The sequence below is a fragment of the Plecotus auritus genome (genome assembly GCF_963455305.1).
Source record: "Plecotus auritus genome assembly, chromosome: X".
NCBI classification, from domain to species: domain Eukaryota; kingdom Metazoa; phylum Chordata; class Mammalia; order Chiroptera; family Vespertilionidae; genus Plecotus; species Plecotus auritus.
The window spans coordinates 135,102,341-135,121,309 of NC_137784.1; the positions used below are offsets into that span (position 1 = coordinate 135,102,341).

An 18,969-nucleotide genomic window follows, 5' to 3' on the forward strand; every position below is an offset into this window, starting at 1 on the left:
AGCCACCAAAGCTGGGAAGTGGAAGAACAGACGGGCCCACACGGTACCTATGTGTGCCTATGTGTATGTGTGTGTTCTAGCACCAGAGAGAGGCCTGAGTGGGCACCTGGGTGTGTAAAAATTAGCCTGCTATATTTAGTCAAACATTTAAGTAACTCACACCTTGGCAGGGCCAGACCAAATGATTTCGCGGGCCTTTTATGGCCTGCGGGCCAGAAGTTCCCACCCCTGCCTTAGTCCTCCCAACCGCCCCTCCCTGTCTTTGGATTCCAGCTTGGGAGAAAGGACCTATCCAGGGTTGTCCAGTCACACACAAGGCTCAAAATGGCTCTTTACCTCCCTCTCACCCTCCCTCCCTCTGTCCTCACTGTTTTCCCATCCTTTCTCCACAGACTACCTACTTCCCTTTCAACCATCTCACACCCTTTCTCTCCCTTTCACAGAGCAATGGCAAAAGATGCTCTTGAGCAAACCAGCCCCAGTACTACCCAGGGGCAAAACTGCTCTCTTACCTTGGACTCAAACTCCTCCTGGCGTCGCTGGACATCCTGACAGTAGCTCTCCATGGTCCTGCGTCTGTGTCTCTCTTGCTCCCGGGCAGCCTGCTGCTTCTCCCTCATCTCCTCAATCTAACAAGGGAACACACAACAGGACCTCAGCTGACTAGATCTGCAGCCTGAGGGAGGGACAGGAGACGGAGAGGAACAGGGAACGGGTGATAGCGGGAGGAAACAGTGTGGCATGGCAGAGGTGGAAGGAGCAAGGATACAGGGTGAAAGCAGATATTACAGCAGGATATAAGGGGTTTGAGAGAAAGAAAAAAAAACAGAGCACTGCAGGAAGGGAAAGCGGGGAAGAGAACAATAACAGAAGGACAAGGAGGCCCAGCCAGTGTGGCTCAGTAGTTGACCGTCAACCTGTGAACCAGGAGGTCACAGTTCATTCCCGGTCAGGGCACATGCCCAGTTTGTGGGCTCGATCCCCAGTGTGGGGCCTGCAGGAGGCAGCCGATCAATGATTCTCTCTCATCATTGATGTTTCTATCTCTCCCCCCCCCTCCCTCTCTCTCTCTCTCTCTCTCTTTCTCCCTTCCTCTCTGAAATCAATAAATATACACTGAGTGGCCAGATTATTATGATCTCTGAACGCATAATAATCTGGCCACTCAGTGTATATCCTATATAATAAAAGGCTAATATGCAAATTGTCCCCTCGACCAAGAGTTTGACCAGCAGGCAGGCCAGCCAACCGCTCATGTCCCCTCCCCCTGGCCAGGCTGGCCGGACCCCACCCATGCACGAATCCATGCACCGGGCCTCTAATATACATATATGTACACTGAGTGGCCAGATTATTATGCGTTCAGAGATCATAATAATCTGGCCACTCAGTGTATAAGGGCATGGGAAGCTGAGAGAGAATGTGTTCCTGGCAGAGGGAACCCCTTAAGAACAGAGGGAGAAGGGGACAAAGTTGTGGGATGCCCCACCATTTAGAGAGCAGGGAGAGACTGGCAGAGAGAAAGGAGGACATCTAGGAGAGTAAGATGACAAAAAAGTCAAAGTGAGAGTACTTCAAGAAAAGCAGGTCTCAAATGCAGAGAATTCAGATCAAATTAGATGAAAACTCTCCATCAGAGAATGCACTGGTGAGGCTGGTAAAGATTTCAGTGGAGCCGTGGGAACACAAGCCAGACAGCAATGGACTGGGAGGTGAGCAAATGGAGACACTAAGTCAAATATCAAAGCAACACCCTCCCTTCCACCTTCCATAACAGTCTCTACAACGCTAACCATTGTGGCCTTTGCCCTTCCATTCACCACTCTGAGGACCTGGCAGTCCAGGCAAGCCCCCTCTCCCCCATGGTACAGGGCTTACCCTCTTCTTCTTTAATTCAGCCTCCCGGTTGGTATGATCATTGGAGTGAACAAACTGGGGAGTGGAGACCAACTTGAAGGCTGCTTTCTTCCCATTCTGCTTTATAGGATGGTCACCACACGAGAGGAAAAAAAAAAAATCAAACAGAGCTAATGAACCTATGGAAATCACCCTCCAAGGAGGGGTTAGAGCTTCTTAAAAGTGTTGTTGCCAAGGGAAAGGGAGAAGAAAAAAAAAGGGCTTGCCCCAAAGGTATGCCCATCTTGCTAAAGAGAGACCCTCCCTCCACTAGCCAGGCAGGAACTGACTGAAGAACCCCAGGAAAGGGAGGTGCAACTCGGAAGGTTTCCCAAGTAAAGGCAAAGGGAAAAGCTAAGTAGTTCTCAAAGTGTGGTCCTTAGAGCAGCAGCATTAACACTTGGCAACTTGTTAGAAATACAAATTCTCAGAAGCCACGACAGACCCATGAATCAGAAACTCAGGGGTGGGGGCCCAGTAATCTGTGTTTTAACCAGCCCTCCAGAGTTACCTAAGCTGGTTAAACATGTCCAAAGTGTGAGAACTTTGCCTGGCTGGTTTGGCTCAGTGCCCAGACTGGCACCCCAACCCCGGCAAATTCCTAGGGTTTCCTTTGTCCCTCAAAAGTACACATAGCCCGGCCAGCGTGGCTCAGTGGTTGAGCATCGACCTAGGAACCAGGAGGTCAGTTTGGTTCCCAGTCAGGGCACATGCCGGGGTTGCAGGCTCCATCCTCAGTAGGAGGTGTGCTGGAAGCAACTGGTCAATGATTCTCTCTCATCACTGATGTTTCTATCTCTCTGTTTCCCTCTCCCTTCTTCTCTGATATCAATAAAAACATTTTTTAAAAATAGAGTGTGAGAACTTAAACCATCTGCTATAATCTGACAACCACTGCTTTGGCCCAAGTCTGACTTGTCCATATCTTTCCTAGCAGGGCCAGGAGATCCAGGAGCCATTATGTTTCGGCGTTTCTCCTACCCATGAGTGACAGGGACTGGGACTCAGACAGACTCAAGTCCCAGCTGCACTACCCCGAACCTAGGAACTTTCTCACTGAGCTCAGTTTCTTCATCTAAAAAATGGGACCATGGCAATCCCTACCAAGGTAAATCAAGCACTAAGCAGCGTGTGGCTTGTGGTGTAAACTTAATAAATGCTGCTGATTCTCTGCTGCAGCCACCCAGAGAGAGAAGGGAAGCCCTTAAGAACAGAGGGAGAAGAGGACAAAGTCATGGGAGTCCGATGTGTTACTCTATGCAGGGGTCCTCAAACTTTTTAAACAGGGGGCCAGTTCACTGTCCCTCAGACCGTTGGAGGGCTGGACTATAGTTTAAAAAAAAACTATGAACAAATTCCTATGCGCACTGCGGGCCCGGGACGAGTCGGCTGCTAAGAAGGACAGGTAGCGGCACCCAACGGGCTGGATAAATGTCCTCGGCGGGCCGCATGTGGCCCGCGGGCCGTAGTTTGAGGACGCCTGATCTAGAGTCACCCACCATCTCTACTGGGTTTTATGGGTCTCTTCTAGGGCAGGTAACCTGTTCCTAGCCTTACCCCAACAGTGGGCACATCTTACCTGAGGGTTGGGCCAACTTACCTTCTTGCAGCCTTTGGAACCTTTACCTGGCTTCTTATTTTCTACAAAAAAAAAAAAAAAAAAAAAAAAAAAAAAAAAAAAGAGGCATCACTCACCGATACAACATTTTTTGAAACCTTAATTAAGATCCGGCCGCAATGAGACCTAAGGACGCCTCTGACACCATGTTTGTCTAGGGGGGGTGGGCAAACTTTTTGACTTGAGGGCCACAATGGCTTCTTAAACTGGACTGGAGGGCCGGAACAAAAGCATGGATGGAATGTTTGTGTGAACTAATATAAATTCAAAGTAAAGGAGCGGAGGGGATAGCAAGAGAACCGATAGAACAGCCGGATCCGGCTGGCTAGGCCCAGAACAAGACAGACAGGGAGATGACATCAACATTGTTAGAAAAACTATCGAATATAATGCTCAGGGCATCATTTCAATGCAAACTGAAACAATTGTTAAAGAATCCTGTGAAGAGAGTGAGCTGAATATCTCCTTGTAACTCCTCTCTCTCCCCCAACTTCTGGCAGGAGGAAACTCAAAAAAAAATTTTTTTAGTTAATCCTCACCTGAGGATACTTTTCCATTGATTTTTAGAGAGAGTGGAAGAGAGAGAGATAGACGGAGAGAGGAAAAAACATTGATGTGAGAGAGACACATCGATTAGTTGCCTCCCACACATACCTCGACCAGGGCCGGGGATCCAGCCTGCAATGGTGGTACATGCCCTTGACCGGAATTGAACCCTTCAGTCTGCCTGCCAATGCTCTAACTCAGTGGTTCTCAACCTTTCTAATGCTGCGACCCTTTAATACAGTTCATGTTGTGGTGACCCCCAACCATAAAATTATTTTCGTTGCTACTTCGTAACTGTAATTTTGCTACTATAAATGAATAGTAATGTAAATATCTGTGTTTTCTGATGGTCTTAGGTGACCCTGCTAGCGGTTCTCAACCTGTGGGTCGCTGTAGAGCCTAAGACCATCGGAAAACACAGATACTTACATTACGATTCATTAACAGTAGCAAAATAATTTTATGATTGGGGGTCACCACAACATGAGGAACTGGATTAAAGGGTCGAGGCATTAGAAAGGTTGAGAACTGCCCTAACCGGTTTGGCTCAGTGGATAGAGTGTCAGCCTGTGGACTGAAGGGTCCCAGGTTCGATTCCGGTCAAGGGCATGTACCTTGGTTTCGGGCACATCCCCAGTAGGAGGTGTGCAGGAGGCAGCTGGTTGATGTTTCTCTCTCATCGATGTTTCTAGCTCTCTGTCCCTCTCCCTTCCTCTCTGTAAAAAATCAATAAAATATATATTAAAAAAAGAAAGGTTGAGAACCACTGCTAACTGCTGAGCAAAACTGGCTAGGGCTCAACAATATCAGCACCAGGCTGAGGTGGGGGGGCTGGCAGCATGGGAAGGTGATCTGAGAAGTCCCAGCTGGTTAAGCTAGGATAGATGCCCTCGGCACATGAAGAGAGAACTGCCCCTTCCTGCCAACCCTGCTCAGGCCATTGCCTCCAAAGGGACTTTCCCTATTCAGCTAAAGTGCAGCCCCCCCTTGGATACAAGGAGAAGAGAGCTCACCTGCCTCAATCCCACCTTAACAAAGCCCAGGGATTTTTTTTTTATATTTTATTGATTTATTTTATAGAGAGGAAGGGATAGGGATAGAGAGTTAGAAACATCGATGAGAGAGAAACATCGATCAGCTGCCTCCTGCACACCTCCCACTGGGGATGTGCCCGCAACCAAGGTACATGCCCTTGACCGGAATCGAACCCGGGACCCTTCAGTCCGCAGGCTGACGCTCTATCCACTGAGCCAAACCGATCAGGGCAAAGCCCAGGGATTTAAGAGGCCTCTCCACAGTCAATGAGAAGTCCCACCTGCCATCCCATTAACAGCTGAGCTCTTAGGGAAGAATGACTTTCCTTAATTCTCACCACCTGCAAGAGGGCTAAAGGAATTCCTAGAGGGGGTGATTCTGGAAGTTCAGGGCACAAATATAGGAGCAGCTTGAGATTACCACCACAGGCACCCCCATCCCAAGTGGTTTGCACTGAAGCAGTTAATGTAGAAAACAAGAGAATTTTTTAAAAATGTATTTTTATGGATTTCAGAGAGGAAGGGAGAGAGAGATAAAAACATCAATGATGAGAAAGAACCATTGATTGGCTGCCTCCTGCACGCCCCCCACCAGGGATCGTGGCCGAAAATCCAAGCATGTGTCCTTGACCGGAATCGAACCTAGGACCCTTCAGTCCGCAGGCCAATGCTCTATCCACTGAGCCAAACCAGCTAGGGTGGAAACAAGAGAATTTAAACACTACAGTAGCCCTCCCCTTATCTGCAAGGTATTCGTTCCAAGACCCCCAGTGGATGCCTGTAACCACTAATAGAATCAAGCCCTATTTATAATATGTTTTGTCCTTTACATACATACCTTTCCACTTAAAGGAAACATTTTTGGGGGTATTATTAAGTAAAATAATGGTTACTAAACACAAGCACTGTGATACCAGGACAGTGGATTCAATTCCTTGTCAAGGCACAAGGTTCAATCCCCAGTAGGGGGCGTGCAGGAGGCATCTGATCTTATGTTTCTCATTGATGTTTCTATGTATCCCTCTCCTTTTCTCTCTAAAAACAATAAAACATTTTAAAATGTGGTATTTCCTAATGGAAAAAATCCACACGTTTTATAAAAATAATAGATAAAAAGCTCCTTTAATTGAAAACAGGTTTGAGGTTTCAGATCAGAAAGGCTCAAGTAGCGCCAAGATTAACACAAAAGATATCCTAGACTCAGGCAGACCCTGGTGAAATTTCTGAACTCCAAGGGTAAAGAGAAAATCTTATAAACTTCCAAACAGAACACGTTTCCAACAAAGACCAGAGCAGTGGACAGCCTTCTCAAATCTACAACTCTGGACACTGAAGACAGAAGAATAACCATTACAAGTTATGAGACAAGGGACTGTGTTCCAAGCTAAATGCCTATACCTGATCAATAGATTACTCTGAAGTTTAAAAGAAAAATAGATGTGTGGAGATTACCACTTCTATTCCCTTTCGTTTTAAAAATTGTTTTATTTATTTATTTATTTTAGAGAGAGAAAGTAGGGATGGGGTGAGGGGGGGAGAGGAGAGGGGGAGGGAGAGGAGAGGGGGAGGGAAGGGGAGGGGGGAGGAGAAGGGGAGGGGAGGGAAGGGGGAGGATGAAAGATTGATTTGTTGTTCCACTTACTTCTGCATTCATCGCTTGATTCTTGTAAGGTTCCCTGACTGGGGATCAAATCCACAACCTTGGCATATTAGGACAGTGCTCCTAATTAAACTATGTGGATAGGGCACCACCTCTATTCCCTTTCTGGTAAAACTACTTGAGGAAGTACACCAGCTAAAAATTTAATCAGAATAGAGATATCAAGCTGCCCTTGCTGGTGCTCAGTGGTTAGAGCATCAGCCCGAGGACTGAAGAGTCTTGGTTTTGACTCTAGGTCAGGCGTCCTCAAACTACGGCCCGCGGGCCACATGCGGCCCACCGAGGACATTTATCCGGCCCGCCGGGTGCCACTGCCTGTCCTGCTTAGCAGCTGACTCGTCCCGGGCCCGCAGTGCGCATAGGAATTTGTTCATAGTTTTTTTTTTAAACTATAGTCCGGCCCTCCAACGGTCTGAGGGACAGTGAACTGGCCCCCTGTTTAAAAAGTTTGAGGACCCCTGCCTAGGTCAGGGGCACATCCCTCGGTCACAGGTTCAATCCCAGGCCCCAGTCAGAGTGCAATCGGGAGGCAACCAATTGATGTGTCTCTCACACAGATGTTTCTCTCTCTCCCCCTTCTCTCCCCTCCCTCCCACTCTCTAAAAATCAATGGAAAAAATACCCTCACTCCTCAGGTGAGGATTAAAAACACACACACACATACAAAGACCTCAAGCTAATGGAAACAAATAATGGTGGGCAGGAAATCTAGTCCCCCCTTATATGCAAGATATTCGTTAAATCATTAAATCTCTTTTAAAATGCTAGTAATGTAGCTAAGAACTATGATACATATTACGAAAGGATTTTTAAAATCCAGGAAGCATATCTTAAGAAAATAGCTTAGAACTAAAATACCAAATTATTTCAACAAAATCCAGTAATCAAGCAACAAGCGTTGGAAAAGCAAAAGCACAAAAGCATGCTAAAAGTCTCCCTTTGAAAGAGTAAGATAAACAGAGTCGTTATTTAACTTTGGTAAAGTGATAGAGAAATTTGAGTTTAATTATGTTTGCTATCAATAAATGCAACTACCAACATAACTTTAATTACTGGTGGAGAATTTTTTTTAGACTTGATCAATTTTTTCAAAGTAAATAAGGGAATAAGAAGAAATAAACAGAAAACATATAAGATGGTAGAAATTAGACCAAGCATATTAGTTACCATAATGAATGTGAATGGGTCGAATTTCCCAGTAACAAAACAAAACAAAAAACAAATAAACAAAAAACAGACCCCTGCGTCTCCTTTCCTTCCAAAGTACTCATGTCGCAATGAAAAGAATGTGAGGTCTGGAATGAACCAGGTCTGGCCATTTTACTCAACAATTTCCATCTGCCTAACTTCCCTGGAAACAGAGCTTGCACTGGATACAGGCACACATTGAAAGAAAATACATCACGTAGAGAGGGGAAAAACATCTGCTTCACGGAGAAGGAGGAGAGAATGGGGAAGGAGAGACGTGGGGAAGGGTGCAGCCATCACTTGCAGCACTGCAACACCCAGGAGTCACTGTTAATCTGTGTGGGTTTTTTTTTTTTAACGGCCTGAGAGAGAAAACAGCTTCCATTTTGTTGCCAGCCACACGTAGTTTCCTATTCTGGCTCCATAATTGCCTAGCTATACTGTATGACCTTGAAGAATTCTCTCAAATCTCTCTGAGCCTCAATGTCTCCACTCACCAGCTGTGACATCAATCAATATTCAAAGGCAGAGCTCTCCATTCACCCATCATCTCCCACACTCTCACCCTGCTATATATCCCTGGACACCCAGCCTGGCACTGACTCCACCACCATCCGCCCTCTGCCTCTGCTTAAAATTTCCCACAATGCCCTCTGAAGCTCCCATTGGGGAGCTCAGCACCCCTAATTCTTCCATCTCTCCACGGGAACAATTCCCAAACCTCTTGCCTTAGTGGAGACACCTGTGAGGACACTGCTTCACCTGCAGGCCTCTGGAAAGGCGGCTATCGTTTTCTCTGGCACTTGAATGAACACCTTGGGGCCCCTTAGGTAGAGATGTTCTCTGGACATCATCATTGCCAAACCAAAACTATTTCTCCCTCTTGTTGAAAAAGAAAAATAGCCCAGCTGGCGTGGCTCAGTGGTGGAGCATAGAGCTATGAACCAGATCAATATTTTTATTGATTTCAGGGAGAGGGAGAGAGAGATTAGAAACATCAATGATGGCCCCTAACCGGTTTGGCTCAGTGGATGGAGCATCGGCCTGCGGACTCAAGGGTCCCAGGTTCAATTCCGATCAAGGGCATGTACCTTGGTTGCAGGCACATACCCAGTGGGGAGTGTGCAAGAGGCAGCTGATCGATGTTTCTCTCTCATCGATGTTTTTAACTATCCCTCACCCTTCCTCTCTGTAAAAAATCAATAAAATATATATTTTTTTTAAAGAAACATCAATGATGAAAATCACTGATCGGCTGCCTTGGGCACGCCCCCCACTTGGGATTGAGTCTACAACCCAGGCATGTGCCCCGGACCGGAATGGAACCCAGGACCCTTCAGTCCACAGGCTAATGCTCTATTCACTGAGCCAAACTGGCTAGGGCAGTGGTCGGCAAACTGCGGCTCGCGAGCCACATGCAGCTCTTTGGCCCCTTGAGTGTGGCTCTTCCACAAAATACCACGTGCAGGTGCACACATACAGTGCGATTGAAACTTCGTGGCCCATGTGCAGAAGTCCGTTTTCGGCTCTCAAAAGAAATTTCAATCGTCATACTGTTGATATTTGGCTCTGTTGACTAATGAGTTTGCTGACCACGGGGCTAGGGCAACAAAAATATTTTTTAACAAGAAAAATAAAGAGGGAGGAAAATCCTGCTCTTTAAACTGTTGCTATGCCTGTCACTTTTCCTCATTTATGGAAGCACAGGGCTCAGAGCATTACTTTCAACCCAACTCCTGCCACCATCAACCTGGGTAACTCTGGCAATTTCTGGGCCCCTTCCAACACTCCGGTTTCCCACTTCAACATTCTCACCTCCTGGAACCTGCAGTCCATGCAGCTACCTGCTCACCCACGATGGTGACATCTATGGTGACCATCTCTAACTACTTGTACTTCAGAAAGCAGTCTCACACACCCCTCAACTATCCTCAAGCTCATTTGTTCAGCCTCCATTCTGTTCCTTATTCATCAGCCACCCGCTTCCTTCCTTCCCTGTGCAGCTTACATTCACAGTCTGTCATTACAATGGATTATATAGAGTGGCCAGATTATTATGATCTCTGAACGCATAATAATCTGGCCACTCAGTGTATATCCTATATAATAAAAGGCTAATATGCAAATTGTCCCCTCGACCAGGAGTTCGACCAGCAGGCAGGCTGGCCAATTGCCCATGTCCCCTTCCTCTGGCCAGGCTGGCCGGACCCCACCCATGCACAAATTCATGCACCGGGCCTCTAATATATATATATATATATATATATATACACACACACACACACACACACACACACACACACACACACACTGAGTGGCCAGATTATTATGCATTCAGAGATCATAATAATCTGGCCACTCAGTGTATATCTGTGCTACCATTCACTGATCGGTGTAAATCTTTTCAGTGATAAAACACACCTTCCTTTTTCTTTTTTAAATATATTTTTATTGATATCAGAAAGGAAAGGGGGGGGAGGAAACATCAATGATGAGAGAGAATCATTGATCAGCTGTCTCCTGCACGCCCCCCACTGGGATTGGAGCCTGCAACCCGGCATATGCCTTGACCAGGAATCGAACTGTGACCTCCTGGTTCATAGGTCGATGCTCAACCACTGAGCCAGCCAGGCTGGGTGCACCTTCCTTTTTCTTAACCATTCAAAAACGTACAACAAAAACAAAACATAAACACAAAAAATGTACAACAATTGAAACTGTATTTGAACACTCTTTGTAAGGCTCCTCAATAACGTTCCCAGATTTAATCACTATGATTACCATTTGGATCCATGGTATCTCTAGCTACACCACCCAGCATTGCCCCATCTACCACTGTAATCGTCCCAGTTACTCATTACATACTTTAGTTGCAATTCACCACTGAAAGCCTTTGTGTTGTGTGCACATGTGAAGTTTTTCTATTCAATATAATGTTCAGTTTCCCCCACTAATATAAATGTGTATGATTGCTCTTAAACAGGTCATAACGTTCCAAAATAAGAAGGTGCACTTTGAGAGGTCTTCCTCCCATACTTAGCCCTAGCCACTGTAGTCCCCTCAATGTAAAAAGAAACCACTGTATGCCCTAGCCCAGTGGTCGGCAAACTGCGGCTCGCGAGCCACATGCGGCTCCTGAGCCGCGGTTTGCCGCTCTGTTGACTAATGAGTTTGCCGACCACTGCCCTAACCGGTTTTGCTCAGTGGTTAGAATGTTGGCCTATGAACTGAAGGGTTGAGGATTCGATTCCAGTCAAGGGCACATACCTCAGATGCAGGCTCGGATCCCTGGCCCATCATGGAGTGTGCAGAAGGCAACCAATTGATGTGTCTCTCTCACACTGATGTTTCTCTCTCTGTCTCTCCCCCACTTCCACTCTCTCTAAAAATCAATGGAAAAAAATATCCTTCAGTGAGGATTAACAACAAAAAGAAACCACTGCCTGGCCGGTGTGGCTCAGTGGTTGAGGGTCGACCCATGAACCAAGAGGTTACCAGTTCAATTCCCGGTCAAGGCACATGCCTGGGTTGCAACCTCGATCCCCAGTAGAGGACATGCAGGAGGCAGCCAACCTTTTCTGTTTCTCTCATCTTTGTTTCTATCTCTCTATCCCTCTCCCTTCCTCTCTCTCTCTCTAAAAAAAAAAAAGAAATCAATAACAAATATTTTTTAAAAAGAAACCACTGCATGAGTTTATCATGCATCATTCAGTTTCTTTATGCAAATGCAAATATACACTGAGTGGCCAGATTATTATGATCTCTGAACACATAATAATCTGGCCACTCAGTGTATATCCTATATAATAAAAGGCTAATATGCAAATTGTCCCATCAACCAGGAGTTCAACCAGCAGGCAGGCCAGCCAACTGCCCATGTCCCCTCTCCCTGGCTAGGCTGTCCAGACCCCACCCATGCATGAATTCATGCACTGGGCCTCTAATATACACACACACACACACACACACACACACACGTGTGTGTGTGTGTGTGTGTGTGTGTGTATCCTATCTAATAAAGAGGGAATATGATAATTGACCATCACTCTGTCACAAAGATGGCTGCACCCACAGCTGAGGCCAAGTTCCCATAAGGAGCCTTAAGAAGCAATCAGCAGGGACCTGAGGCTACGCCCTCCCTGCCCCTGTGGGGCTTGACAGGGGATCTCAGGCCGCGCCCCCTACCGGGCAGGGCTTGACAGGGGACCTCAAGGTGCACTTCCCATCCTGGTGCGGAGTTAGGGGACCTGACGCTGCTCCCCCCGCCCCAGCACCAGGCTGGGGGACCTCAGGCCGCACCCCCCACCTGGCAGGGCTTGACAGGGGACCTCAGGCCATGTCCCCCACCTGGCAGGGCTTGATGGGAAACCTCAAGGTGCTCTTCCCGTCCTGGTGCTGGGTTAGGGGAACTCAGGCTGCTCCCCCCGCCCCAGCGCCAGGCCGGGGACCTCAGGCCACGCCCCACACCAGGTGGGGCTTGACAGGGGACTTCAGGCCACACCCCCCACCCCGGCACCAGGCCGGGGGACCTCAGGCTGCACCCCCTGCCCCAGCACCAGGCCAGGGGGCCTGAGGCTGCGCCCCCCTTCCTGGCGGGACTTGACAGGGGACCTCAGGCCATGCTCCCCACCCAGCAGGGCTTGATGGGGGCCTCAAGGTGCACCCCCCAGTGCTGGGTTGGGGGAACTCAGGCCACACCCCCCGCCCAGCGGGGCTTGACGGGGTACCTGAGGCTGCACACCCCCCCTCCTGGCGGGGCTTGACGGGAGACCTCAGGCCATGCCCCCCACCCAGCAGGGCTTGACAGGGGATCTCAGGCTGTGTCCCCTACCTGGCGGGGCTTGACGGGGGACCTCAAGGCACGCCCCCCGCCCTGGTCTGGGCTGGGGGACCTCAGGCCACGCCCCCCGTCCTAGCGCCGGGCCAGGGGACCTGAGGCTACGTCCCCTGCCCGGCGGGGCTTGACAAGGGTGGGACTGGCTGGGTCTGGATCTTGCCCAATGGCGGGGGGGCCCGGCCGGGTCTGGGTCTCACGCAATTTTGAGGCGCATGTGGGTGGGCGGGGACTTAATTCTGAGTCCCGTGGTGCACTCCAGACTCTGACAGGAGGAAGGTATTCACATACATTTTACTAATTTTCTTTCATCTCTGACACTTCTATTATAGAGAAAGGGCAAATAGCAATATTAAATTATTTCCTCTAATTAATCCCCTTATAATGTGCACGAATTTCGTGCACCGGGCCACTAGTGTGTGTGTGTACACACACACACACACACACACACACACACACACACACACACACTGAGTGGCCAGATTATTATGCATTCAGATATCATAATAACCTGGCCACTCAGTATATATTCTTATTTCCCCCTATTTTCTCCCAAAAAGGTAACATACTCTTTTTCACTTAAATCCTGGAAATCTTTCCATCTAATAGTTTTTCCATACAGTACAGTCTTTCCACATAGTATTCCCATATACTACTTCATTATTTTAAACTGCCAGGGTTCTTTTGTATGCATATACTCTTTAACTATCTAATTATGATCTTCTTTATCACTACCAATAATTTTATTATAACCTGGTATTTGATATTCTTAAATATAGTTGATTTTGTTCATTTTTCTCGTGTTACTTGAAAAAAATTATTATTTGCTTTTGGTATTAACATACACTTTTTATGATTATATAAAGTAAATGTATTGACTCTTTTTTTCATCAAGCCCCACATAGGCAGGGCCACCATTCACAGAATATGGGGCTCCTGGGGTGGTACAGTTCTCATCCAGTCTATCCAGTGTGCTATCCACAGTGCCAGACACTGTTCTAAGTCTCTTACCTATTTTAAATCATTAAATCCTCATAAAAACACTATTAGGGAGATACTATTTTTTTAATCCTCACCTGAGGGTATGTTTTTATTGATTTGAAAGAGAAAGGGGCCAGAGAAAGAGAGAGAAAAACATCGATCACTTGCCTCCCGTATGCACCCTGATGGGGGATTGAACATGCAATCTGGGTATGTGCCCTAAGCAGAAATCAAATCCGCCACCTTTTAGTGTAGGGGATAACAGTCCAACCAATTGAGCCATACCGGCCAGGGCTAGGTAGATACTATTATGCTATTAGGTAAATACTATTATTATCCCATTGTGTAAATAAAGAGACTGAAGTTAAGTATCTTGCCTAAGACCACACAACTAGTAAGTGGAAGAGCTAAGATTCAAACTCAGTCTGGCTCCAGAGTCCATTCTCTTAGCCACAGGTACAATATATGGTACCAACTTAAAAGTACAACTTAAAAAGGAAAATGTTAGGGTTCCAGACAGTGTGATATAGTATTTACTGCTATTCAACTCAGATCAAGTCACTTAACTTTGCTGAGACTGTTTCTCATCTGTAAAATGGGAATGGGAGATAAGGGGAGCCTTACCTCACAAGGAAGTTGAGAGACAACAATGATCCTAATATATAAAAACCCTGGGTCTGTCACATCCACAACAACTGGAGGCTCGACCAACCGGAAGTCAGTCCTGCAGTCAGTGCTGGGTTGCCGTGGCGACTCAGCACTGACTGCAGGAGGGGACTGCTGAGGGGACTGCATATCAGGCCCAGAGAGAGGCCTGAAGAGAGAAGCAAGGTCTGATCCGTAGCCTCTGCGGCAGCTGTTGATCAGCACTTGCCTCTCTCTTTCTCTCCAGGCCTGGCCAGCACCCGCGCCTCCACTTCTCTCCAGGCCTCCACCAGGGCTGCTGATCAACCCTGCCTTTCTGATCAGGCCCCGTTGGTAGGCCCATAGATACTGACTGGCATAGAAACTGACCAATCAAAACCAAATCTGGGTGAAGTGTGACAAACCAATGGCTGCCTAGGAAGCGGAGCTTTTGATGCTGACTGGCATAGAAACCAACCAATCAGAACCAAATTGGTCAGCAGAGGCGGGCAGATGGGGGTGAGATCAGGCCTGCAAAGGAGGGCAGTTGGGGGTGAGATCAGGCCAGCAGGGGAGGGCAGTTGGGGGCGATCAGGCCGGCAGGGGAGAGCAGTTGGGGGCGAGATCAGGCCGGCAGGGGAGGGCAGTTGGGGGGACCAGGCCTGCAGGGGAGGGCAGTTGGGGGCCATCAGGCCGGCAGGGGAGGGCAGTTGGGGGCGACTGGGCCAGCAGGGGAGCAGTTAGGCATCAATCAGGCTGGCAGGGGAGCAGTTAGGGGGTGATCAGGCTGGCAGGCAGAAGCAGTTAGGAGCAATCAGGCAGGCAGGCAGGCAGGCAGGCAGGCAGGCAGGCAGACAAGCGGTTAGGAGCCAGTAGTCCGGAATGTGAGAGGGATGTCCAACTGCTGATTTAGGCCCAATCCCACAGAGCAGCTTAGGAGATAGGTTCAAATCTGCAGGCTTTCTTCCTGTCAGACATCCCCCGAGGGGGTCCCAGATTGGAGAGGGTGCAGGCTGGGCTGAGAGACACCCCCCCACCACCTGTGTATGAAATTTTTGCAAATCGACCAAACAACAGAACAACCGGTTGCTGTGAAATGCACTGACCATCAGGGGGCAGATGCTCAATGCAGGAGCTGTCCCCAAGTAGGAAGCCAGGCTCACAGCTGGTGAGCGCAGCTGCGGCAGCACTAAGGATGTCCAACCACCAGCTTAGGCCCGCTCCCCCCAGGGAGCGGGCCTAAGTGTCAGTGGGACATCCCCGGAGGGCTTCCAGACTGCAAGAGGGCACAGGCTGGGCTGAGGGAACCCCCCCCCCCCAGTGCACGAATCTTGTGCACTGGGCCTCTAGTACCATATATAAAAGACATTCAGAGTGATCTGGTACATTATGGACAATTTTTAAAGTTGCCATGAAACATTATGAATATTCACTATAATTTAGAATTGAGAGGGGTGATCAAAGAAACTCACTGTGTCTAAGTTTCATCATGATGAGCAGCTTAGGATATAGGTTCAAATCTGCAGGCTTTCTTCCTGTTAAAATGGAAGCAGAACCAATCTGAAGACAGGAGTGGGGAACCACAATGCCATAAGCCTCCTCTGAGCCCCCCAAAGGCAAAATAAAAGAACATAAGGAAGCCTTCACAATTTGAGGAACTAGAAGGGACTATACCAGGGGAGGGCAAACTTTTTGACTCAAGGGCCACAATGGGTTCTTAAACTGGACCGGAGGGCCGGAACAAAAGCATGGATGGAGTGTTTGTGTGAACTAATATAAATTCAAAGTAAAGGAGCAGAGGGGAGAGCAAGAGAACCGGATAGAACAGCCAGATCCAGCCCACGGGCCGTAGTTTGCCCACAGCTGGACTATACTGAAGCTGGGGCCTGGTATGGCTGAGTCCACACAGGGAAGGCAGGGTCACACTACCCAAAGGAGGCTCAGTCTAAACCTCTCTTTCTGGGTGGAGTCAATGCCACAATGCATCGGATGGGGTCCTTGGTCCTTACTTCTCCACCCTGTAGGTAAGGGAGCAGCACCAAGAATCTCTACACTGAGGGAAGGAGTTGCAAGAACAATCTAGTTCTACATTAGGTTTTTTTAGTATTTCTTTTCCCAAGTACGGGGTTCTGTGTCTCATCTACTCTAAACAGGTTGGTAAAGACAAATCCCAGGAAAAGGGGCCCCAGAATAGGGTTTTTTATGTATGTATGTGGACTGAGGTCAGTGCAAAACCTTGGGGGAGGGGAGAAAACATGTGCCTGCATGTGTGGTTGGGGTCTGTTTCTTGGTGACTGGGGTGGGGGGGACAGAATGCCTTCTGTCCCTCGACTCCTGGGTGCAGAGGAACAGGGGAAACTGGTACCGTGGCTGTGCGTATCTCTGCTGCCTGGGGGAGAAGGGTGGGTCTGATCATCTCTAAGTTGTACAAAGGGTGGTCCTGGGCCTCTTTGCCCTGGAGTGGTCTGTGGGATGGGACTGATATGCCTGTCTTTACTACAAGGTAACATTAGTGCCACACTAACAAAGGGGGGACTTATGCTGCTTTGCATGAGTGGGGTCTGCACTTTGCCTGCTGTGGGCTATTCCAGACCCTTCTATGGGAGGTGGAATGGGGAAGATCTATTTATCAGTGTACTAACATTGAAGGGGATAGGACATCTGTTTCCCAGCAGGGGGGTGGCAACCCAACTATAAATTCAATGGACTGGCCCTTACTCTTGGGGAGCAGGGGGTGTTCCTGTGTTTTAAACTTGGGTAGTCCTGTGTTTTCACCCTGGATGGAGATTATGCTCCTCTACCTTGGGTAAGTGGGGAGCCCATATGCACGAACTGTGGGTGATCAATCAGTGGTGTCATTGCCTCTCAACACTGCAGAGAAGGGGAGCTCTGTTCCCTTGGAGGCTCTTCTTGCTACATTTGATGATTCTAAATCCTTGGGGCGGGGGGGTGATCTCTGTCTACCTCAAAAGGAGAACAAATCTAAACCCCTCTACCCTGGGAGCCACACAAGAGACAGATCTGACAGTCACTTTGTGGGTTAAGGTCTATTGCAGTTTGCTGTGGGGCATTTTTGGGGTCCTCACAAATTCAGTAAATCGGCACCTCCTTCAAGAGTGGTCTGAATTTTCCACAATGGGTACTCACGCTAGCCTAGGAGGAGGAAATCTGCACAGTTCGGTTCCCCCTTAGGCTGAGACTTGTGCCTCCCATCAGTTGGGGAGGGGTGATCTACAATCTCTGCAGGAGTGGGGGCGGGGCTTCCATCAATTAGCTACACCGGAGCGAGGCTAGGGGGTCTCTAGGTCTTGACATGAAGGATTGTTCTCCCCCTCGGTATATTAAGTTCCACTTTACTAGTGACCGGGCGGGGGTAGGGGGGAATATATCAAAATCCCTGTCCTAAGAGAAGAGGTGTGTTGAGGCGAATCTGTGTGCCTTAGTGCCCACAGAGGTCAGCGCTGGTCAGCCCCGTGAGGTCTCTACAGGGGTGAGGTCGATGTCGCCACACCTTCAGGCAGGGAGGTAGACACCTGTCAACACCCGGAGAGTGCGGATGGAGCCTCACTATCATGAAGGGAGGAGGGCCCTCGACGCTTTTCCCCACAAATGGGGTCTAAGACTCTACACAGTGTGTACCGGGTCTCCAGCTGTCTAAACGGGGTGGGGCCGTGCTCCTCCACTAGGCATGAGTGCATTGGGCGCATGTCCACGTGCACAGCGATCCCTGACTTCATCCGGGCCCTTTACCCTGGAAGGGAGCCGGCTCTTTACCTCTCTATTCCCCGGTGGAGGGCACCTCTTGCTTCACCTCACATGGCAAACCCTTACCGCGCGGCCGGCTGGGCGCGTGCTCAGCACGAAAAAAGAGAGTCGTCCCTTACCTCCACTTCCGGCGGGGAGCTGAGAGGAGAGGGTGGAAAGACAACGCAGTTGGCCCAGAGGCTGCGCTCGCGCCGCTGGGTTCCGACTTCCGGTTCCCAGGCTCCCGCCTCCAACTCCGCCCGCCGTGCGCTGCGAGGGGCGGAGCTTCGGATTGACAGCTCGCGCCCGCCGGTCCCTTCCCCGCGGCCGCGATGGCCCCGCCCTCCGGCTGCCCTAAAGGAAAAGAAGCAGGCCAAGGGGAGGAGGGGACGAGGGGACGAGGGGATGCGGAAGGGGGTGGCGGGTGGCGGCTCGACTGGTGTGGTCACCTAACCAACTTGGAAGCTCAGATTTTCCCCGCGGTCCTCAGCCGAGGCGTAAAGATGCGTGTTCCCGAAACGTGAAGGCCAGGCGAGAACCAGGGCTGCATCAGACGAGGGTGGGGAGCCGTACCTTTGTCTACAGTGGAAGATGGCGACGGGCAGGGTGTGAGAAAATGGCCGCCTGAGTCACATGTCTTGCCGAGTATTCCCCACCTGGAGCGACTTGGTTAGCTGTTTGCAGCAACCTTCCAGGCTTGTAGGGCCCGGACAGACCCGTTGGCAGCCAATGCCAGCTCTCTCTGCAAAAGCTAGGATCCATGGCCAGGCCCAAGAGCCAAACAACTGGAAGCCTCTCCCACCCGTTTGCCCTCTTCCTCTCCTTCCCCCGCTTCCATCAGACC

General features: G+C 49.1%; 1 protein-coding gene across 2 annotated transcripts in view; it reads right to left on the reverse strand.

Annotated features, from left to right (window-relative positions):
- Nucleotides 1–18,409, reverse strand: part of GNL3L (G protein nucleolar 3 like) — a 37,555-nt gene extending 19,146 nt beyond the window's left edge. Inside the window, exons 1-5 of one of the 2 annotated variants that reach the window (XM_080653488.1) lie at nucleotides 18,266–18,409; nucleotides 15,854–15,916; nucleotides 3,497–3,537; nucleotides 1,879–1,977; nucleotides 513–629 (exon numbers count right to left, since the gene is read on the reverse strand). In XM_080653488.1, the coding sequence (XP_080509614.1) occupies nucleotides 513–629; nucleotides 1,879–1,977; nucleotides 3,497–3,537; nucleotides 15,854–15,872 (276 nt within the window). In that variant the 5' untranslated portion in view covers nucleotides 15,873–15,916; nucleotides 18,266–18,409. The remainder of the gene's footprint in view (nucleotides 1–512; nucleotides 630–1,878; nucleotides 1,978–3,496; nucleotides 3,538–15,853; nucleotides 15,917–18,265) is intronic. The other variant, XM_080653487.1, reaches the window with a different exon arrangement.
- Between the last annotated feature and the right edge of the window lie 560 nt (nucleotides 18,410–18,969).